Raw genomic sequence first — 24031 nt, 5'->3', positions numbered from 1 at the left:
CCTTGCACAACTGGCTATATCTTTTAAAGCTGCCAGTAACCTATTTTCACCCCATCTTAACTCAGGAAATTCTAGTCTCTCACCTATCTACCACCCAAAGAATCAGTGATTTTAGCTAACCCCCAAAATTGTATTAGTAAATTGAGTTAGGGCTCACTAGGGCTTAGCACCTGAACCTATTTTGAATGCTGTGCCTCAGTCACTTCTGAATATGAGCAAACTGCCTGGCTCTTACCATCAGAGTACCATAAACAAACCCCATAATTTGGTGATCAGGGAAAACAATGGGAGTGGGGCAGAGAGAGCAGAAACTGTGAGGCAATACAAATAAATTCATCCAATTATAATTTAAACACCACTAAGTACAAGCTCAACTGGGGAAGCCAGTACATAGGGATATAGGAAGCTGCCTTATATCAAGCCAGAGCATTGGTCCACCTAGCTCAGTATTGTTTATACTGGTTGGAAGCAGCTCTCTAGGTTTTTAGATGGGAGTCTTTCCCAGTCCTACCTGGAACCTTCTGTATGCAAAAAAAAAATGTGCTCTACCAGTGAGCTACGAACCTTCTCTTAAATACCAACAGAGGTAGGCACCCTCCAACACAAGCAGAAGACAAGGTCAGCAATGGGAACAGAAAAATGTAGGTGTTCCAGAAAGAGGAGAGAGAATTCAGGGCAGGGAGGCATCAAAAAACAAAGAGGAGGGCTTCAAGAGCCAGCCAACAAGTATGCTACTCAAGGAATTAATTCTTTATATGTCAAGGTAGCAAATAACTGTTGGCTTGGTCAATTACCTCTTGATAACTAAGCATGATTACTCAAGCTTTTGAACTCTAAAATATAACGTGCACACATTAAGAGGAAAGTCCAAGCAGCTCAGCCATGCAGATAATTGGCCAAGGCTGCTTCCTATCACCTGTTGGTGGCTGGGATGAACACAACTTGCTGTGAGGATCACAAAGGCAATTTGGTGAAGCTTTTAGGAGCCTTGGTGCTGAAAGTGAAATCATCCTGTAAAATTGCCTGTGAACATCTTGTAACATGATTCTCTCTGCAAACTCACCTCAGTCCTCCTTGCTCAAGTCGGAGTGAGGGACAATAGCAGGAAAAACAAAATGATAGATAGTTAATCTAGTGACTGTCACAGTCCTCTTGAATTGAATTGGTTTGTCAGGGGGAGCAGAGTCCTTCAGATCATGACAGAGGAGCTGCCCCACATCAGATAGCAAGATGAGTGAGGGCGATATAAGCCCAAGCCTCGCTGAAGCTCATCCTGATAATGCTAAACCATGGTTTAGCATTACCATGGTTTAGCATTATGTGCTAATCGTGGAAATAAAAGTTCTTCAGCACCTGTGTCGTACTGTGTGTAAAATCTATCTGTACCAATTACATTTGGACCAGCCTCAAATATTTGCATATTTAGAATCTTAAAAGTTGGTTCCAATCTAACTTAGGTTTTAAGGCAGCACTAGCTGAAAAATCAAATGAATGAACATTTCAGTGCTTTATTCACCAAGAACTGGGAGAAACTGGTCACAACCACATTGCATATGCAATTTGAACATATATCTATAGAGAGAGAGAGTGAGAAGCAGCACACATTGAGGTACCGGGTATACCAGTTCTGCATGTCAGCTTTATACTAGAATAGGGCTTGAAACCAGATCTGTTGACCCCCAAGTGCAATCAATATAACTTCTTTCTACAAGCCACTAGTCCAGGGGTGGGCAACTTTCAAGGCTTCATTGACCCCCACTTAAATCCTGTAGGGGGGCACAGTCCTCCCTTCCTGGAAGTCTCTGTCACTGGCAAAATTCCAGTGATTCAGCTGAGATATAAGGTGTGTGGGGAGGTGTTTGGTATGCTGTCAGGAGCCCTATTGTGCAAAGAAACAGGGTGCAGTGTTTCTGCTGGGAAATAGGCTGTGTGGGGTGCATACATCCTGTTTCTCTGCAGAGTCACACTTCTGACAGCCCATGAGACAGGTGTTTGGTGACCTGTTGTGAGCCCCATTCTGCTGGAAAACAAGGCAAGTGGTCCCTGCCTTGTTCCCCATCAGAATTACGGGGATTTTGAAGGTGGCAGTGGGGACTGGAGGACCTACACAAATTACCACGGCAGGCTGTATGAACCCCTCGGGCTGAGTGTTTCTCACCCATGCACTATGTTAAATAGCCCATATGGAGACTAGGGCTTGCCATTTGATCAATCAAAATCTAACTTGGGCAACTGAATTACAAAATATTGTCACAGTTACATATTTAAAGCATTTGTCTACATAATTGTAACAGGGTTTTATGTTAATTATACAAGAACAAGTTAGTTAATGGTTATAAAATAATGAAATTAATTCTTTGTTATTATTTGCCACCACTGAGGGGATTTGTGGCACAGCAGTTCTAAACCCAAAGAGATAAGCCAGTGGCTGTGTCTTCTCATCATTTAAGCCATGAATTATAACATAATCAGAACCTGAACAAGCAGCATGCTGGCACCCAGCCCATTCACTTCCTCTTTTCTCTTCTCTTTGTGTGAGTGGATAAACAAGCCAAGAAAAGGAGAGCTTTCCGTGATGCCCAAACCCAGGATTATGGTTTATTATCCCCCAGACAAGTCAGCATCATAAGCCAGCTTTGAACTAGGGTTTGTTTTACAAATCCTGGCATGTTTGGGTGTAATAAATCATAATCCTGTGTTCAGATATCATGCAAAGCTCTCCCCTTCCTAGTTTACCCACTCATGCAAAGGAAGAGAAGAAACAGGAGTATGCTGTTCATTTACATTCTGGTTTATTAATCATAATTCATGGCTTAGTGATGTGAATGCAACCACTGCCTCTTTAAGTTTAAAAAGTGGCTTTTTACATTCATAACACATTTTGGAACCTGTTTTCAATTATTTTCTGGAAAAAAATCAATATTTTAAACATGCCTGAAAAAATGAAAAGTTAACAAAAGTTTGCTATTTCATTTATATGCTCATGATTTAGACTTCATCTCCTTGATAACGCTGGCCAGTCTGTTTTTGCTTTTTAAATGTAATGAGCTCCTGAGCCTTTTGTAAATTTGAACTGTTAGTGTTTGTTCAGCAAGTGTGGTAATAGTCTTCTAAGATATTGTTGTAACAGTAGCATAGCGGTATGTATGTAGTAGAAACTTAAAAGGAGGTTGAACTTTCAGTAATCTGTATTAAAGAAGTGAGCTTGGTGATGTATTGAAACATTCTGTTCTGTTGCAGGTGCGAGAAGATGTGCTAAACTCATTAAATAACAACTTCCTCCAAACATTAAACCAAGCATGGAATGATCATCAGACAGCTATGGTGATGATTAGAGACATTCTGATGTATATGGTAGGTAACATTTGTTGTTCTTATTACTACATAGCTTGAAATAATCAGTCTTAAGAAAAACTGTATTTTTATAGTGATAGAAAAACTGAATATGATGTGTTGAAAGCGCTAATTTATATGAATGTGGAACGAACGCACGCAATACCGATATAGATTGATAAAGATAAATGTCTATCTGGCATCTAGTTTTCCTCCTGAACAGTTTCACTGGGAAAGGTTCCACTGGAAACTGAGATTGGAAGAAGCAGTATAGTGCATAATGGATATGAACAATGGATTCTTCGCTTCCTCAAAAGGAGTATTTTTTAATATATCAGGGAGCAATACTATGAGGATAGGCGGCCGCCTCTGAACTCAGAGGCAACCGCCTATCCAATGCAGGGCAGGAGAAGCATGGAGGGGATTGTTCCCTCCACGCTTCTCCTGCCCTGCATTTGTGGCTAGACAGCTGATTTCAGCTGTCTAGCCGCGGAGCGGGGGAGGAGCTGCCGGACGACACATAGGATGTGTTGTACCGGCATTTCCGCCTTCCCCACCCTGGAATGCCCCGTTTTGGCTGCTCTGCACTCCTTCTGAGCGGGGAATGCAGGACCATTCTGCGCTGCCTCACAGGCAGCACGGAAGGGGGGGAAGTCAGTTCTCCAGGAACTAACCTCGGAGCATGGGCTCCAAGGTTGGTATCTGGAAAACCACATATCCTATGGCCGTCTAGTTGCTGACTAGCGGCCATAGGATTGCTGCCTCAGTGTGTGTGTGTGTGTGTGTGTGTATGGCATCAGGTGGCACACTTATAAATAAGCAGTGTTGAATAAAGAATGATCAGACTGTAAAAGACAGTGACTCGGTTCGCACAGTCACTGTGGGTGAATTTCCTCGTGGGGCTTTTTGTTTCAGTGGTGGCCACAAATTTGAACACTTGAAGCGTGGCGTAGTTTGTCATAACGTGAACCTGGCAAGGGTGGCTTGTTGGGGTGGTTGACAAGACACTCAGAACCCATGGGCTATTTTAAGTTTGCAAGTGGCTTGATAATTACCCCAACTACCCACCCTCACCGGGTTTACACGTAACAACAAATTAGGTTGCGCCCCCGCCACTGCTCAAAGATTCAAAATGGCTGCCACTGCTGTGACGAGAAGCTCAATGGGGAAATTCACCCACAGTGGCTTCTTGTTACCTGTGAACCAGGCCTGAGTTTATGGGAGTAGGCCCCTCCATCTTTCTGTCCCAAGTTGCATGCTTCTTGTTAGCATGTGGCTGAGTTTGCACAACACAACAACCCACCCTATGAACTAACCTATGCCGTGTAGGTTTTTGTCGGAACAACCCACAGTGGGCCCGACAGATGATCAGGCTTACCATATCTTGTTCTTTCCCTCTGTCTTCAAGCTGGCTCCAGCACATATCCCAGGGGCCTTTGTGGCTGAACCCGTTGTGTCTGCCACCAAGTCATGTCCCCGGACATGTTTGGAGCTTTTATTTTTTACTTTTTTTGTGCCCTGATATTTGCACATAATGGGGCCAAAAAAATCATATTTTTTCGGCACTAGGAATGTGTGCAAAGGTCTGTGTAATCTTTTTGGGTGGGGGGATCAGTTTTTTGCAATTGTGAATGTGTCAAATAATATAGCCTTGCCTTGTCTATCGCCTTGTATGTTTCAGCTGCCAAAGGGAACAAAGTGTACTAGGAAACATGCAAGGTAATTGACAAGACAGGGCTGCATATATGCTAGTTTGACAGCTTTTGACAGCTGACCGGCCAGGGGGAGGGGACCAGATTGGTCCCTTACCAAATTGTCCTTAAGTTTTAAAGTGTAGGATTTACCCTTGGGGATCCCCCCTTCCATCCCCCCCCCTCAAGTCATTTTAAGGGTGATCTAGGGTCTACCCCATTTTTGTAGTTCCCCTTTTACTGCAAATGTGAACCAAGTCAATATGTTTTAAACTAAAAATGTTTGAGGAACCTCAAGTCCTTAATCAAGGACACATCTCAGGATGAGATGCAGATTCCATTAGTTGGTCCTGGTATTCCTTGGACCATATTTCATGAAAAGCAGGCAGTACAGATGTGTCCTAAATCACTGGCTGATGTGCCTCACATTATGAGGTATGTAGTGAGGGCCATTGTTGGGTAGAATGGTGGGGTACAAATCAAATAAATAAATAACAAATAAATGCAGTGGGTATAACTGGCACTAAATTCTACTGTAGTAGAAACTAGGGATGTCAGAGAATTCTGCCACGGATCTCGCTGAGGCCGAATGCCAGTGCATTCGCCCCCCGAACTCCGTGGCGGAACGGCCTGCCACCCCCCCGCCATCCCCACGGATCCCCCCCGGGATGAGACTCACCTGGGGTGGATCTTCCGGGCGGCTCCTGCGGTGGCGCCATTTCCAGGCTTGTGTAAAAAAAAAGATGTGATAGGCTACGTAAATCTTTACGTAGCCTATCATGGCTGGGTGGGTTTAAAAAACAAACAAACCCGCGTACGCAAATGGCGGCGGCTATGGCCGTCTTCATTTGCATTCCTTCTTTTTAATCTACGTAAATATTTACGTAGACTATGACGGCGAAAATAAAGGGGAACGCAAATAGCGTAGCGGGCACTATTTGCGTCCCCTTTTGATTCGCCGTTTTAGCCTACGTAAAGATTTATGTAGGCTAAAACGGTGAATCAAAAAGGGACGCAAATACCACCCGCTACGCTATTTGTGTTCCCTTTTATTTTCGCAGTCATAGTCTACGTAAATATTTACGTAGATTAAGACGGCCAAAAAGAAGGAACGCAAATGGCGGCGGCCATAGCCGCCGCCATTTGCATACACGGTTGTTGTTGTTGTTGTTTTTTACCCAGAGTCCTCCGCAGCCGGAAATCCGGCTGCGGATGGCTCTGGCCTGGCCGGGCCTGGCCGGCTGCTCCACAGAGCTGCTGCGGAGCACATCCGGCCGTTCGAGGATTCCGGGGGGAAGAACGGAGCGCCTCCCCCCCCCCGGCCAGGATTCTGGGGGGAGGGACGGAACGCCCTCCCCCCCACCATCAACATAATCCGCGAAAGATAAGTCACTTTCGTACATCCCTAATAGAAACACTTTTACCAAAGAAAAAATGCTGCTGTGGAAGTGCAGACAGTGAAATGGTAGGAGCACAAACACTGCCAATTGTACCATAGTAGCAGAGTTGTAATGTGAGTATACTTCTCTATGATTTACTGGACTACACTATAGTTGCATCATGGCAGCCTTGACTTTCTTTTTGGTAGATTGAGCATTACATCCTGAATCACTTGGGCTGTGGTATTGTGTTGTCTCTTGCTCCGTGTTGTCCATTGATATATACCAGGGCTGGGCAACCTGCAGCCCTCTGCCTAATTTGACAAGCCCTCTGCGTGCAATCAGTTCAGAGCTCTGGCAAGAGCCAGCTGTCCCTTCCCTGGCAGCCCACTGGGCAGGAAGGAAAAGGGAGAGACAGAAAAGGGCAGAAAGAAAAAGACAAAAGGGGGGATCCACCCACTTTGGGCTCTGGCCCTGCCTCCCAGTGGCATGCAGCCCCTGACAGATTACCCACAAGGGAATCTGGCCCTAGATAGAAAAAAGGCTGCCCACTCCTGTTATATACTTACATGTTTGCTATCCATAAATGTTTAAAAAGGTGTGAGTTTGCGTAATCTAGTGATTTGGGAATTAAGGAACATTTAACTATAATCCCAGCTGTGCCATTGATAAATTATATAAGTAGCATAATACTAGCACTTGTATTTACTATAATTCTACATAAATACCATTTGTGTCACTTTACCCCTGTGATTAATGAGCAAACATGTACCACCCACTTTAATTATTCATGTCTTTGAAGGTATAAAGTACTAGGTTATGCAAAGTATTGTTTACATTATTTATCTTCTAATAAATGGGATTGTTAAATGTGAATATAATTAGCATTACTTAATGGAAATGTTTCTTACATAGTTCCTTTTTCTCAGTGCAGGAAGTACCCAATATTCATGTATATATTGCATATTTACACCAACCCTTCTCTAAAGATCTTGTAATTGCATAGGTAGGGTTCCAAAATAGTTTTGTCATACCTATACTCACATAGGTAGTAACTACGGTCATTCCTGCTTAGCATCATACCATTTTCTAGTGCTTTTCCACTCAGTCCTAACTCAGGAGACAACTGGAATCTGAACTCCACTATGCTTACCAGTTTTAGTATCTTTCAAACAACAAGTTTATGGTAGATGTACCTAGATAGATGTAGAGGCATTCAAGGAGCTTGAATGATGGTGCATTATGAGTTTAGTACTTCAATTTTTTTTGCCTTGATAATGGTAAGACAGTTGTTACGTACAATGTAAATGATATCCATTAATGTAGTTATCAAGGTTAAATTTTGGTATTACTAATTTGGGCATTGGATGGTCTTCTGGGGGGGTGGGGATGGCTTTATCAAAAGCAGCTTTTGGGTGGGTGTTCATGCCCCTCTAAGCAGTCCCTCTAGATAAACTCTTGTACTGTATAGATGTATTGAATATAGACCTTGAATTTATTTTGAATTTATTTTTTAGGACCGTGTATATGTACAACAAAATAATGTGGAAAATGTCTACAATTTGGGATTAATCATCTTTCGAGATCAAGTTGTACGTTATGGGTGCATTAGGGATCATCTACGACAGACATTGTTGGACATGATTGCAAGGGAACGGAAAGGAGAAGTTGTAGACAGGTATGACTGCAAAAAAGAGCCACCTTTGAGATTGTTCTTGTGAAATCTGTATGCTTTTTGTTCCTGAATTCATTTTGCTGCTATTGTGCTCTGTGTGTGTGTGTGTGTGTGTGTGTGTGTGTGTTCAGTCTCATACTCCAGTATCCATTTCTGTTCTCCTCTGCTATTTCAATGGCTATTTGTCAATTTCTTTGTTCTTGACCATTTTCATGCCAAACTTAAACTTGAATGAATTTTGGCTACAGGTTGTCCTTAGTTGTTTATGAGTTATAAGACTGTGTGCCCCACCTACACATGTTCTCCTTTCTTGGAGCACTAGGTAGCTTTATCCTCAGCAGTTCTTTGCTTGTAAACAATTTGCCCTTATTGACACATAGCAGGGTGTAGCTATGTTTGAGTGCTATTAATGTTTTGTTACTAATTCTGAACTCAAAACAGTTTTTTAACTTACACAATTCCACATTGCTATATAAACTCAAAGGGCATGAGTGTAACTTATTTTATGTTTTATTTATGTTATACAAATACACATACATAGATATATACAAGCTGACACACACCCTTGATATCCACAGGTTTGTACAGGTAAGCTTTCTGTCGCGGATAAATTGTGAAATTAGTGGAGTGTGTGTGCGTGCACACAGACACTTGAGGACACGGAGCAAGATCAGTTATTTAAAGAAGTGTCCTGAACTTTCCAGGAGAAAAAGCCAGTAGTTATTGGACAGATCAGTGTTTCCCTTAGACAGAAAATAAATGTCTGTGCTGTTTGCCTGGTTAGGCAGTTGTTTGAAAAAATATTCATAATTGGAATTGAGCACAGTGTGAACCACAGGTAATTAGAGGGCATAAAATAGGATGCTGTTTTTGTGGTCAGTTATGGATTCATTTTTAAGAGATTCATAAATGTAGACATTGTGTTTTTAGTAAATTTGAATTTCATGTTAAATGAGGTTATTTTCTTAGAAAAAGACATACAGCTTTTAAAATCTGATCTAAAACTTTGGTTTTTAAACATTCATCTTACTCATACCAAAATTTGTTATTTTCACCCCACCTTTCTAACAAAAAAGGGCATTCAAGGTGCCCTACAGGCACAATTAAAGTTGAATAAAGCAATACATTAAAATACAATAAAAACATAACAGTTACAAATGGGGGGGGGATTAAAAAGAGCACCTAACCCAACAGACCCATTTATAGGCCAAAAGCTTTGAATAAAGCGGTCTTATCCTGGCAGAAGAACAACAGAGAGGGAGTGAACTAATCCCTTAAGAGGGAGTTCACAGCCTGGGAGCAGCTGCCAAAAAGGCCCTCTCTTGGGTCACCACCGAACACGCCTCTGAAGGCAGCGGTCTCAAAAGAAAAACCTCTCCAGAAGGAAGGCCTCTTTGTATTGCACTTTCTTGATTGTTCATAACACTTTGCATATACTCTCAGCATTCCTCTTAAACTCTGTAAGATAGGCCATTTTTTTTATCCCTGTGTTGCAAATGGAACTGAGGCTCAGAGACAGTGCTACCTCTAAAGCCATCTAGTGAGTTTGTGGCATCTGGAACAATTGAGCTGAGGACTTCCTGATTCAGAGTTCAGTCTCTTCAGTTACTGCATTGTACTAGCTCCATACATGGTGGCAGCTAGAAATTACAGCAGTCATCAGATCCAGCTCTAGTAGCCAGCATCATGTCAACCCTGTGCTCTATTAATCCTAATTAAAGATTTGCTTTATTACAGTCTCCAAAAGGCCCACCCAAAGAGGCATGCCTTAAATTGCCCCTTGAAGATTAGCAGTGATATATATTTCTCTCTACCAGCTTGGAGTATATTTTATAGATTCAGGGTAATAGTGAAGAATTCCGTTCTCTGTGCTGTTCCAGTTCTTGCTTCGTTTATTGGGGGGCTGCCATCAATGGTGGCACTCCTGTTGATGTTGAATACAGGGATGGAAATCCTGTAGGGATCGCTTCCTGAACAGTTTTGCAAATTCTGCTTCTGCTAAAGTCTAATCTGATCTGTAAATCTATATTAATATTTTGACAGAGGAGCAATAAGAAATGCCTGTCAGATGTTAATGATTCTAGGCCTTGAAGGAAGATCAGTCTATGAAGAAGACTTTGAAGCTCCATTTTTAGAGATGTCGGCCGAATTCTTTCAGGTATAATATAGCTTGGAAATGTATCTGGGATGTTACTACACTGGTGTTTGCTGTATCATCTGGTTAATGTATTTGTTTTTGAGAGCACTTGAAACTGTATATTTTGTAAAAACAAAAAACCACCTCTATGTAATCCTTTATTTTTCCTAAATATTGAACTTTATGTCACTTAAAGATTCATTATTCCAAAGGCCAGGCAAAAATTAAAGAAATTGTTTTTTCTGAAAATATGAGAACTCAATGAAAGCAGTGTTCTGCTCACACATGGTGTTTTCACTTCCCAGCCCTTACGGCAGCCTCCCCCTCTATCCCCCGCCTCCCCCGCAACATGCAATTTCAGGTAGACCTCTGGAGCAGAATTTCATAAAGAGCAAGGGGCTGTCATTGGAAGGAAATATCAGTGCACCCTGCCCCCTCAAATACACAGATGGTGGTTTGTTTGAATCCCAGACAATATATAAAATGCCATGATATTGGGTGCTAAATTAGCAAGGATCACTCAGGAAAGCTACAGGTGGTTGTTGAGAGCTGGTGTAGCATATTGGCTAAGAGCCTGAGCTACTAATTGGAAAGACCCGAGTTCATATCTTGCCTGTGCCATGAACATGAGGAAAACTACACTCTCGCAACCTCAGCCACGTCATTAATAAATGGATATTAATACAGGGTTGTTTTAAGGGTTAGAACAAGGCAATGGCTATGGTGATGGATTAGATTAAGAATTACTAGTAGGGCTGTGCACGGACCCCTTGCTTTGCTTTGAATGCCGCTTTGGACCCTCCAAATCAATCCCACTTCAACTCGGACCGATTTGGTCCGATTTGGACTCCCTCTGCTTCGACTCATTTCTGGATCCGAAGTGAGATTCGGATATCCAGATCACTCAGTTTGGGTGTTTTCCCATTGACTTGCATGGGAAAACACAAATGGCCATAACTTTTTCTGTTTTTATGATAAATACATGAAACTTGGGGGCCTCTCTGTAGACAGGGAGGGGATCCCACCTGCCAAATGTCAGGCATTTGCCCCAGTACTTTTTGTAGTGGGTGCAGCTGAAATTTGATTTTTTCCATAAAAACTCTCAAAGCAAAGAGCTATACCTCTCAGCCCTGTGCTACTGCCGCCTCCTGCCTGCTAAGCTGTCTATGGCTGTGTTTCCACAACAGCGGAAGGAGATGCTAATGAAGGAGTACTGGATTTTTTTTTTAAGGAATCAACTTTCCTGCAATATGGTCCATGCAGGGGTCCATGAGCAGGTTCTCCAGAGCAGTAAAAATCACTTCACAGAACATGCTTCCTGGTGGTGGGTAGGGGTTGGAGTGAACATCATCTGACTGGGAGGGGCTGCTGAACCAATAAGAGGCTTCCCTCCTTTCTCCTTTCCCCTGCAAGTCCAGATGTACCTGCTTGCGAGGAGGAGACAGCTAGCTAGCGGCGGGGCATGTGCCACACCTCCTCCGGCCTGGGCGATTCACAGTGCTTTTTGCATATAAGTCTATGTGCATGCATATACTCAAGAATCACCCATATACTCAAGATTCACAGCACTTTTTGCATTTAAGTCTGTGTGCACATAGACTTTCCAATTGCTATGTTTTTTTAAAAAAAACATGGCTATCACGGCAGAGGCAGAGGGACTGGTGAGCTGAGCAGGGGCTGGGGGGGCATCCAGAGAACCTGGATGGGGGTGGGTCTAGAATGATCTCTATCTCTGAAATGCAGCTGTTTTTCTCCAGTTATTCAATCTTCCTCCACCACTGTCACTGATTGGAGATTGCTGGGTTACATTCATCCCTGATTTGGCAACTAGAGTTTCCATTTGCCAAAGCTTACTCCCTCCCCCTCCTCAACCCCTCACTGAACTTAGTCAAATGTTGATACTTCTGGTGCCAGGCTGCCTAGGTTGCTCAGAACGAATCACCAAATAGGACAAGACACTTCATATACAAGCTGCTTCACTTTGGGGCTTCTCATTGCTATTCTGCTCCACCTCGTATCACGTGGAGGCACCTCCGAAGCAGCCTGCTTCAACTCGTTATTCGGGCTTCGGACTGAGGCGGTGCACAGCCGTATTTACTAGTGATGGGGAGAGAGTCTGCACTGTATTTTACTGTAGTGTCACATGTTTCTGTAGTATCACATGGTATGCCTCTTCTTCGTTCCATTACAGATGGAAAGCCAGAAATTTTTAGCAGAAAATAGTGCTTCAGTTTATATAAAGAAAGTAGAAGCTAGAATTAATGAAGAAATAGAACGTGTGATGCACTGCCTTGATAAATCAACCGAAGAGCCAATTGTAAAAGTTGTTGAGAGGGAGCTTATTTCCAAGCATATGAAGACTATAGTGGAAATGGAGAACTCTGGTCTAGTTCATATGCTGAAAAATGGAAAAACAGAAGGTAAGTCTGGATAATGGCAGCTGCAGTGCTATTGATGTTTCATATGAACACTGAAGGAGACTTTACTGTGGAGCATCGGTTGTGTTTAGAGTCTATAAGCATGATGCACTTGTTATTCCTGTTTACTCAGCAGCTTCATTCTGTCCAATGCCATAGAAAGAGTAATTATTGGTGATTAATTGAGCTATAGATATCTCCTGCACGACATCCAGAGCTTTCCTAATAAATGTCAGTTTATTTTAGAAAATTACAATATCTTCCCCTGATTAATATTTTCTAATGTAAACTTGTTATTTTAGAGGTTTCCATCAGCAAGTTGGGGTTTGTGTGTGTTATGTGTAGGGATGTGCAAATCAGCGAACATAAGCTCGCTGAAGTTCTCTGGATTCTATCTCGAAGCTCATTCTGACTCAATTCCATATCAGATTGCGAGCATTGTTTTTTTTCTTTTTGCATGAAATCTATGTGTATTTTCTTGCATATTTTTTCAAATATACACATCAGTTGTGTGCATCTTTGAAATGTACACATTCTTCTCCCATTCATTAGAATGTATTTGTGCACGTTTTTCAAAAATACACATTTTTATGCACATGTTTTAGATGTTGTCAAACACATTTTTTTGGTCTGCAAAAGTCATTGCAAGCACAGAAATGTACACATTTCAACTGCAGATTGTGTCCGAGTCCATGTTCAATCCAGAAGGTGTGAACTGGGTAAACTCTGATCAAAAATGAAAAACTACTTTCTCATACATCCCTAGTTCTGTGTGAATGTATCGCTTAAAGAATTGTGACGTTTGCTCCACAAGCTGTAGAAACCATCTTCCAATGTATTGTGTAGCTGCTGTTTCTATGAGATGACAAGAATTTGTATTCCCTTCATGAAAGACATGGTTCCTTAGATTCATTCTGTGAGTCGTTCAGCTTCACAGATGATGATGCAAACAATTCATGCATGAATGGAATTCTATACAAGACTGCTTTATGGGGCTACAGCCCACCTTTACAAGCTAATGTATGTTTGTGAGGGACTTTGAGTTCAAAGCTAAGTATTATTCTTTAGGACTTAATCTGCATGATAGCTTAGTTAAACTGAATTTCAACTTGGTTCATTGCCTGCAGCAACAACAAAAGGTATGGATCTTCCAAATCTATACAATAGAACAGAGGCCCCCAACCTTTTTGGCACCAGGGACTGGTTTCATGGAAGACAATTTTTCCACGGACCGGGAGGGAGGGGGAAGGTTTTGCTGGCGGACTTCTGGCCGCTGGGACGCAAATGGCATCCGCATAGTGGACGCCATTCGCGTCCCTGTTCTTTGCAGTAGTAGGCTACATAAAGATTTACGTAGCCTATTACTTGAAGAACAGGGACGCCATTTGCGTCCCAGCCGCTGGAAGTCCAGAGGCGGCCGGCAACTCCACAGACTCGCCGCAGAGCGGAGCTGGCTGGGGCCAGCAAGGATTCCAGGGGGGAGGGATGGATCGCCTCCCCCCCGCGGATCCCCACAGACCAAAGGTAAGGGGGTTTCGCACACCCCTACGGCCTGGTTCCTAACAGGCCATGGACCGGGACCGGTCCGCGGCCGGGGGTTGGGGACCCCTGCAGTAGAATATGCAATACTCAAACTCACTTTAGTCAACCAAATTCCAGCTAAACCAATTTCTCTTCCAATTTCAGATTGGCATAGCAGATATTTCATACTAAGAAACTACATTCTACTATAGAAAAATACCAGATCTTTTTTTTCTTTTTTTTTTTAAGGAAAAACTGACAAGGGTAATACTGTGTACATTTCATGTCTGCTGCCCCAAAACAGAAGGATGGAAAGCCTCACATTGATACTTCTCATTGAGATAGGGGAGAAAGATTTGACAAAAAACCTGAGCTTTTATTCTGCTTATCCGTTGTCTTATGACCAAAATAACATGTTGGTAGTAGTGGTGAGATACATACATATTTTTCTCCATTGTAGACCTTGCTTGCATGTACAAGTTGTTTAGCCGGGTGCCGAATGGTCTAAAGACAATGTGTGAGTGTATGAGCTCCTACCTGCGGGAGCAAGGTAAAGCTCTTGTATCTGAAGAAGGAGAAGGAAAGAACCCAGTTGACTATATTCAGGTAGCTAAAACCTTAAATCTACTCATTTTCCCCATGTCAACCCCACAGAAATTTCATTTTGAGAGCGGTTAAAATGCTGTTGTAAAAAATGTTCTGTACCAAAGGTGAACAAAGAGAAAGTGTTGAGAATTTTTTGTTCCAGAAATGTTTAAAAACTTCCTTCAAATTTACCAGTATGCCATTTAATGACTCATTTAAGCAAACTGAATTTCTCTTCTCCAGTGGAAGACAACTAGAATGGGGGGAAGGCTTCTTCTTTGGGTCTGGGAAAGCAAGTTCCTAATTATCAGTTTCTTTGTTAGCTTAACCTTTTGTCAAATAAAGTATTCTAAATTACAACAAACAAAATAACAAACAGTTAAGAGATCCTGGCTTACACAGCAAAAGATGGCCAGTCCTAGAACCTCAAGAAATAATGGATGTGATATTCATCTAGGTTATAGTAGAAATCTGAAAAAATGCTTTGTTTTTCTAAGGGTTTACTGGATTTGAAGAGTAGGTTTGACCGCTTCCTTCAAGAATCTTTTAATAATGACAGGCTCTTCAAACAAACTATTGCGGGTGACTTCGAGTACTTCCTCAACCTCAACTCTAGGTCTCCAGAGTATCTCTCATTATTTATTGATGACAAGCTAAAAAAAGGAGTCAAAGGAGTAAGTATACTTTCAGTTACAACTATGCTAATTTGTAGCAAAACAGCAAGTTAAACCTGTATTTCTTTGTGCTGTCTAACTTGTAAAATGCAATAAACAGTGCAGTTGAGTGAATAAATTCTATATTGTCAGAAAATTACTTTGCAACCTTATAAACAGTATGGTATAAATTAAAAAAGATTGAAAGAAGTCTGACAATGAGGACTTATTGCCTTTTATGGGAAGTAAAAGTCTTTCTTATATTTTAAACTTCAAGAAACAACAAATATGTAGACCTTATTGATTGGACTAGTTTTAGATGGTGAATATAAGTCTCCAAGCATGGAGGTTTTGGTCAGAATTTGGCTGTATAGAGGGGTGGGGAGCTAATAAAAGTTAATAGGGCCCAAACAGGTATAGGTACTAAACCAGGTCTGGGTAATATTTCCTAAGAATGGCTGTTGGCCCACAAGAAAAGTCAAGTGGTGGGGGGGATGCAGCCAATGGTGAGTGGAGCCAGAGCCAAAAGTGGGCCAAGTTTGCAGGATTGCATAGCTTACTCACTCTTCCTCTATGCCATACCATCTCTCCCCCCTCCCCCCGTGATCCCACATGAAACTAGGCTGAGGACTGCATGCAGCCCATGGGCCACAAGTACTAGAAGGGAATTAATAGGTTTGTCATGAAGATCTGTTTGTACCATATCTTTGTTGGTATCTTCTTTGAATATAGGTTGAGGTTATTTGAGGGAGTTATTAATGTTTGGGTTTTATGACTATATAATATTTGCCTATCTAAGATTAAAGTATAGAAACCAAAGGTATTTTCTGAATTGTTATGATGCAAAAGTTGCCCTCAGTCATTTACAGAATTTTTTTTTTGTAAAGTATGTTCAAAATGAAAATGCAGATGTTACCAGTAGTGGGTGATTTTGTTTTGTTTTTGCAAACCGCTATATAAAAATAATAGCACGATATTTGATGTGGACATTGAATGGTGCAAATCTTTGGCTTTGGCTAATAAATAAATTGCCCCAGAATTGATTTATTGTGCTGGCACAGCAGGTCAGCAAGAATGATATGGCTTCCTTCCCTTTGATCATCTGTCACCTACCCTCAGTGCAATATATGGCAAACTGAAGTAAGCTTATTTGAGAGGATGGTTAGCACCCTGACTGCAACATCAGTTATTTTTGTGGTGTTGTCATTGACAACTCAAGTCAAAACTCTTACCCGTTGATCCCTAGTATGCTTATTTCAAACTGGGTGGCATAGAATAATTTCATGGAAATAAGATATTCACTAGACATTTGAGCAGAACTGAATCATTATTGGTTGACTCAGTCCTGATTTTAATTTTTATTTTAGAATGAGATGCTGAGCATTCGTGACAATTTAAAATGTCCTAAGTGTTACTGGTGGCAGTGTTGAAAGTTGATCTGTTTATATTCTAATAATCTTCTGCAGTATGTCTTCATAATACAGTACAACAACTTGAAGTTCTTTGTAGAGTAGAATTCTGGTCCTGTAAGTTCAGACCAAAAATAAATAACCAAACCAAAAAAGTCACATTCAGTTTGTGATTTTTCTACCAACAAATTTTAACTATTGCATCAGAAACTTGATGTCTGGTGTGAGATGCCACAGAATGTTTACAAAAAATGCTTTCCAGGTGTCTAAAATTACATTAACTTATGGTCCTATACTCGCTGATGCAGTGATTTTAGTTGGAGATCTAAAAGTGTTAAGCATTTCCTGCTCTTGTATATGGCAGCTCTTCGCCTGTTCACTCCAGCTTTCTGCCCTTCATATGAAAGTGGTTCTCTGGTATTACTCAAAGCTAATCACACAGCTGAGCTACAAAGGTGGACAAATACTTTAGTTGCGTCAACCTTTTCTGCTCTTTGTTAATGACCCTAAATATTTTGCAAGGAAGAGAACCAGTTTTCTCATCTGCACTGGGTACCCAAAGATTGTATAGGCTACAGTATCATAAAAGAAACAGGTGATATGAAGCATTTAACTACAATTAGATATTTAGGGTGCAGTCCTCCTGGATTGTCACCTGCTAGACAGAAGCCTCCAATCTTGGAGGCTTCCAAGAATCCTTTGCCCTGCTGGGCTGTTGCCAGCAGAGCTGGGGGAGTGATGAAAGCAATCTTTGCCTCTCTGTCTTCAAAAAAGCAATTTTCTTCTAGATTGGCCTCTGAACCTGTCTAGCTGGGTCACACTGCCAGGGATGGGGACTGGGCTGAGAGGCCTTTGGAACTGGCCGATCCATGGCCTCTCCCCTCTCTGCCCACCAGCGTATCTCCTTTCCCCCTGTCCTTGTCTGAGGTTGCAACAACTACAGAGCTTTCCTCAGCAGCTGGGGATGGGAGCTGAGTGGGGATTCCTCCCCAAAGGTGATAGATCTGTCAACCACCTTGGAGGCAGCGTAAATCTGCCATATCCTATGGCTCCCCATGGGATTGCTCTCAAAGCCATGGTACTCCTGTCTAAGATTTAGACTCGGGTATTGCAAATGAGCCATTTAGTACCTCTGATTTGCTTCTCATTTGTCATCACACAGTCTTGACTTGTTAAGAACCAGTTTTTACACACCAGTTGTGTTTGAAGGTCCGTTGTCCATAATAACATGGAAAATACGGAACAGAGACTCCTTCAAACACTTGGAGACACATGGGATATATGAAATAAGGAGCTGTGATTGGCTGTGACCCCCTGCCATGTAACCATTGTATATTTGAGATATGCCTCCTTTTCACACTTAGTGTTTATTGCAGTAAATCCCTGTATAGTCACAAAAAATGTGATTACTGCATGAAGTGTGAAGCTGCCCTAAGTGGACTATGGCTGCACTTGTATGTGTACTACCTGGGAGTAAGCCCCATTGACCACAGTGGGATTCTGAGGAAACATTCACAGGATTGAGTTGTCAGTGTTGTTTCTTAATCATGAGATTTTGCAGGCAGAGTTTCTACCAATAGAGATTGGTAGCATTTACATGAAAAATAATGTTGTTTTTTGTCTTTAACAGCTAACTGAGCAAGAAGTAGAGACTATATTGGACAAAGCAATGGTTCTGTTTAGGTTTATGCAAGAGAAAGATGTATTTGAACGATACTATAAACAGCATTTGGCAAGGAGGCTTCTGACAAACAAAAGTGTTTCAGATGACTCTGAGAAAAATATGATATCTAAATTAAAGGTAAGGTCAGTCCACAGAAGTCATCTCATTGTTAGTGACAGTTACCCTTTGTTTCTGGTCTCAGACCAACATTCCATCAGTAAAATTACATCTACAGTGGTATAATTGCAATTTAATCTACTACTTGCCAGTGTGTTTCAATAATTCGTAAATTCTGAAAAATGCTAACCAGCTGTATTTCTAAATATCAATATTAGGGCATTAAATTTTTGTTCGTTGTCAACCAAGAATTAGTTTGGTAGTGAATCCGTACCATTTTTAAAACCTGGAACTGCAATACTTGGAACAATAGTTGGTTTCCAGCCAGCCTTATGACCCTGAAATTGTGCTGGAAAGCTTGGGAAAGAGATGTTAGTAATGCAGGCGATGTCATTCCACCATGCTTAGAGATTCCCAGGAACTCCTGGTGGATGGGGAAAGGTACATCCCTCTCCTCCAAGTTGTATTTTTCTCTCATCCTTATAGCATAAATAATTCTTTCTGTTCATTATTGAGAAAGATTGTGGATTGTAAGAAGTGGATGGATGTGTGTGGCTCAGTAGCCCAAAGGTTCCCCAGAAGATACCTTGTGGAGGGTAAAGCTCCCCATCCCATCTTTCCAAGCTTTAAGCTCTTCCTCCTCACCCACCTCTTCATAGTATGTACTTGTTTCGATAGTACATCTGGACCTGAAATACTGTGTTCTATGTGCTAATAAAGCTAGCTAAGAGAACATTATTTATTTTGTCTTGGAAGAGGCTTAACAAGAATATTGCCATTGACTTGATTCACATGTTTTTCAATTCCTGGGTTGTTTGATTCCCTCCCTCACCCATTCCCTCCCTATATTCCAAATGCAGCGCTGTATTACCAGCATGTAGAGCAGCTGGGGTGGGGTTGGGATTTACCACTCTTGCCCGATGCCTCTGTAGCCTGGCAAAACAACCCATGTTCTGGGTTCTCATGTAATGACAACACAGAGTTAAAACAACCCAGAGTTCACAACCCAACAACAAACCATGGCCTCTTTTCCTTGGTTGTTCAAGGTTAACAACCCAGAGTTAACCCAGAGTTCTGTGTTTGCACATAATGACAACCCAGAATTCAACAACCCGTACTCAGTGCATACTCAGGATTGTCATTATGTGCGAACCAGGTCATTCTCTACTTCCATGTGGTATTTTAAAATATTGGGATGGCAGATACTCCTCACTTCCAATACAAGATTTGATATTTTCCATGCGTCATTGATCAGATCTAGGAAAGTCATGGCCTACATTAGTATTATTAGCTTGGCATTTGGGGTGGTTGTTGCTGTTGTACTGATGTTTGGAATTGTGCAGAACATAATACCCTTTTCCATAACTTGGGATTATTTGTGGGAAACCACAAAAATATTCCCTCTGTTTTGTAATGTTCTGATTTTAAATATCTGGCCTGAAAATGTTGTGTATAATTTTAAAGTCATATGTCATAAATGATATTTCTTTTTGCAGACTGAATGTGGATGTCAATTTACATCAAAACTGGAAGGAATGTTCAGGGACATGAGCATCTCAAACACAACAATGGATGAATTTAGGCAACATCTACAGGCAACAGGGGTAAGAAGCAAACTTCTGGTTTGCCCTTTCACTGGTATCTGAACATTGATTTCTTGCAGGTTTTTTATTATATCTTTACTACGTTAATTTGAAAAAGTTTTTTAAGGTAAAGCTTAGGCATCTGAATAAAGGATTGCTATTTCTGTTAAGCAATTTAGGGCACAATCCTATCTAGATAGGTGGCCACCTCTGAACTCAGAGGCAACCAGCCTATCCAAAGCAGGGCAGGAGAGGCATGGAGAGGAGCATTCCCTCCGTTCTTCCCCTGCCCTGCTTTTTCTGCTAGACAGCTGATTGCAGCTGTCAAGCTGCAGGAGCATGGAGCGGGGAAGGAGGCTTCTGTACAACACATTGGATGTGTCATACAGGTAGCTACTGTCTCCCCACCCCAGAACGCCCCCAGCCATGCCCCTTTCCGGCCCCTCCACGCTTCTCTTGCGAGCACAGAGGATGGGGCTGTTATGCGCTGGCTCCGAGGCAGCACGGATGTTGGGGGAGGTCGGTTTTGAGGTCAGTTCCAGGAAAACAGCATATCCTATGGCCATCTAGCCAGTGTCTAGCAGCCATAGGATTGCTCCCTTAAGGCAGCTTAACGATAAAAAATATAAAACAATGAAACACAGTGTGCAACATTATAAAATACAAAGCAGCAGGATAAAAAAAAAACCTGACCAGCGTACTGAATAAAACACAGGGAGCAGTAATTAAATAACTGAGTAATTCATCCACCAGAAAATCAACTTCACAACCTCCCAAAATATCATAAGTAACCTCCAAAAGCCCAGAGAAATAAGACAGACTTTATCTGGTTCCTAAAAGATAATAATTTGGCTACTGGGCAGTATAGAAATGAAATAAATAACAGTTCCAGGCTGGTCTCTTTGGGGAGGGAGTTCCAAAATTGGGCTTCTGTTCTCCCTGGTGGACAGAAGTAAGTCTGTCTTATTTCTCTGGGCTTTTGGAGGTTACTTATGATATTTTGGGAGGTTGTGAAGTTGACCAGAAGAAAGTCCTCCCTGGTGGACAGCTGCCCAACGTCCATGGATGAGGACACCCACAGAAGGGCCTGTGATGGAGATCTCAGCTTCTGGCAAGGTTCAGAGGGCGGCATGTCACCCGTTGAGATACCTTCCAACCCTTCCAATTTGAATTGTGCCTGGGAACAGATGGAATTCCCTAGGAACTGATATAATATACTAACAATGTTCTGAAACAGTTGAAATTTCCAAAGACTTCTCAAAGGCAATCCCACATATAACACAGTATTCAATATAGTACTATTTTAAGATAGTAGATACAGTTATAATCTAGACAATAACTCAAAAATTGTATAATATGTCCAAGTTACCAGTCAGGATTCTCTCTACTGCCACTTCCCCAGGCAGGGAATTAATGCCTAGTGCCCATGCACATGCAGCACATAGGCGTGGGGGGAAATCTCACCTGCTAATGTACTTATAAAACTAATTACAAAATCAGTTGTATTACTACCAAGAAACCAAGTAAACCAGTTCATGAAAGTAATTTCATTGTTCTGTCTGAAACAGATTCAGTGTCAGTTTGTAAATTAATTCTTACTCTATTCAAATTATTGTTAAAGGTACTTTATTCTAGTACAGGCCCTCAAAAGAATCCAGTATTATTATGTCATCATTACCTCCTTGATTTGGTAGTCAATAATGTAGGGCACGTGCTGCTAGGATGGTAGCCATTTCTCAGGTTCTCTGTGTGGAATCAGAGACTCTTCAGGGGTCATCACAGTAGGCACAGAAAGTACCATTGAAAACTGGATGCCAGTTTAAAATAATACATTTATTTTTTGAGGCCCTGTAATTGGAGTACAGTGTAAACCCTTTAACAAAGAGTCAGATAGAATGATTTAGTACATTTGATAATTTTCCTGTGTAAGTACTCAACAACTGTTAAAATCTGGTATACTTTTGCATTTACAAACTGATACTGGATCAATTTCCAACAGCGCAATGAAATTATATGAACTGATTTTATCTTAATTTTTCCATTATCAACACTTAATTTTGTTAGCTTATTGGAACTAATTGCATGTATGTATGAGTTTGGACTGACCTTTTGTTTATTACATTCCATTTGGTTTATGCAACTACAGCCACTCTTCTCCCCTCCCCCCCTTCCTATGTAATCTTTGGGGTCATTGGTTTTTTTTCCTTCCAAATTATTTTCCACCAATTAAAAGTAACTTATTTCCATATTGACACTTGCTACCTAAGGGAAGTAGCAGTCAAGAGAGCTGTGATAGCCAGTACCATAACAGGCTACATATATAGCACTCTTCTCCTTTTGCATTAAGAACATGTATTTGTGTATTCGGGCTTTAAAAGTTTCATGTTCTGTGCCCAGGCAATTTAAATTCTGAAGCCTTCATAAATTATGTTGAGCAAATTTATGTAATTGGTCTTTGCGTCATTTATTTTGCAGTTTTTACCATTTTGCATTTTGAAAGGGGGGAGGAGAGGTATGGAGCTATATGAGGAACTGTTGCCCCTGAAAATCTCACTCTGTCCTCATTCTGTTCTAATGTTATAGCAAAGCAAAGATGAACAAAGATGTTCAAACATCTTTGCAGCCATAAGGGCTAGATATTTTGGCTTTAAAAATGATAATTATTTGAACATAAATGTCCATGACACGGTGTAACAAAGGCAAGTCTCTGCCCTAAACAGCTTACAATCTAAACTCAGTGGAGGAACAGGCAACACAGAGAGATGCTGGTGAGGGAGGGAGGGAGGGAGAGAGAGAGAGAGAGAAATAGAACAAGGATATGCAGTCAGTTTATTTATGCCAAGTTTCAGTAGGGATGAGGACTGAGACATGGAACTAAGGAGTGCATGGAAAATTAGGTTTTAAGAAGGGATTTGAAGGACAAGAAAGGTAACATCACAAAGGGCTTCTTGGAGGAAGTTCCAGCCAAAAGGGATAGCAAGAGAGAGCAAGAGATTGTTGGACAGCTGACAGTGGTGGAACTGGAGAAATGAAAATTGGAGAAGGAATATATCTGAATAGGAGAGAGGAAAGAAAAGGGGTGGATATAGAAAAGCCACTGAAGACTTCGAAGGTAAGGATAAGGGGTTTGTCATTATCCAGGATCAGAAAGGTAGCCAGTATAGGGATTTGGAGGGGCACTGTATGTGGTTTATACAACAAGAGCGATGCACGATTTGTTGAAAAGAGCTTTAGATTGAAATGAGAGGGCTGAGTGGGCTGAGTTGTGACAACAGAAGGCCAGTGAGAAGGCTTGTCATCGTCTATCTTGACTCCTGCTAAGTCTAAGCCAGAATTTTCACCAAGAGGGAAGAGAGGAAGATTTGTGTTGGAAAAAGAAGATCCATGTCTTGGTGACACATTGCTTATGCGGAACAAATGAGAGGAGAGAATCAAAGATAAACCAAGGCTTTGTGACTGATCTACAAGGTGGATGGTGATGTTGTCAACTGATATGGGGACAAGAGAACTTGGCAGGAAAAATAAGAAATTCAATCCTGGACATACTGAGCCTGAGATGGCAACTCCTATGAAGAGAGAAGGCCGAGGAAGGAAAGAGCAGAAGTGACAGAAGAGAAGTCACAGTATCGGTTGACTGCATGTCACAGGAAGGAACAAGAGGTAGAACATAGGGAAGGTGTATGAAGTGTATGAAATCATTGAAAAAAATGTTCCTAGTGAGGAAGTCCTACAAATCAGTGCTTGGTGATAGTAAAATCAAGGTAATGAGTGGGGGAAGTCAATCCAAATTTAAGATCAGAACAGAAGATTAGGTGGAAAGCAGCTGTCAGAGTGAAAGGAGGTGAGCCAAGCATGATCTGGAAAGTTG

General features: G+C 41.5%; 1 protein-coding gene across 1 annotated transcript in view; it reads left to right on the top strand.

Annotated features, from left to right (window-relative positions):
- Window positions 1–24031, top strand: part of CUL3 (cullin 3) — a 69146-nt gene that overhangs the window by 31198 nt on the left and 13917 nt on the right. Inside the window, exons 3-10 of the mRNA XM_084847128.1 lie at window positions 3241–3354; window positions 7921–8081; window positions 10122–10236; window positions 12407–12635; window positions 14614–14759; window positions 15236–15412; window positions 18431–18601; window positions 20077–20184. Of these exons, the coding sequence (XP_084703254.1) occupies window positions 3241–3354; window positions 7921–8081; window positions 10122–10236; window positions 12407–12635; window positions 14614–14759; window positions 15236–15412; window positions 18431–18601; window positions 20077–20184 (1221 nt within the window). The remainder of the gene's footprint in view (window positions 1–3240; window positions 3355–7920; window positions 8082–10121; window positions 10237–12406; window positions 12636–14613; window positions 14760–15235; window positions 15413–18430; window positions 18602–20076; window positions 20185–24031) is intronic.

This window comes from Heloderma suspectum, chromosome 3 (genome assembly GCF_057233095.1).
Source record: "Heloderma suspectum isolate Gila_16-S chromosome 3, 16-S_ref, whole genome shotgun sequence".
NCBI lineage: Eukaryota > Metazoa > Chordata > Lepidosauria > Squamata > Helodermatidae > Heloderma > Heloderma suspectum.
Note: the sequence above shows the minus strand (reverse complement) of the source record. Positions and strands in the feature narration are given on the sequence as shown.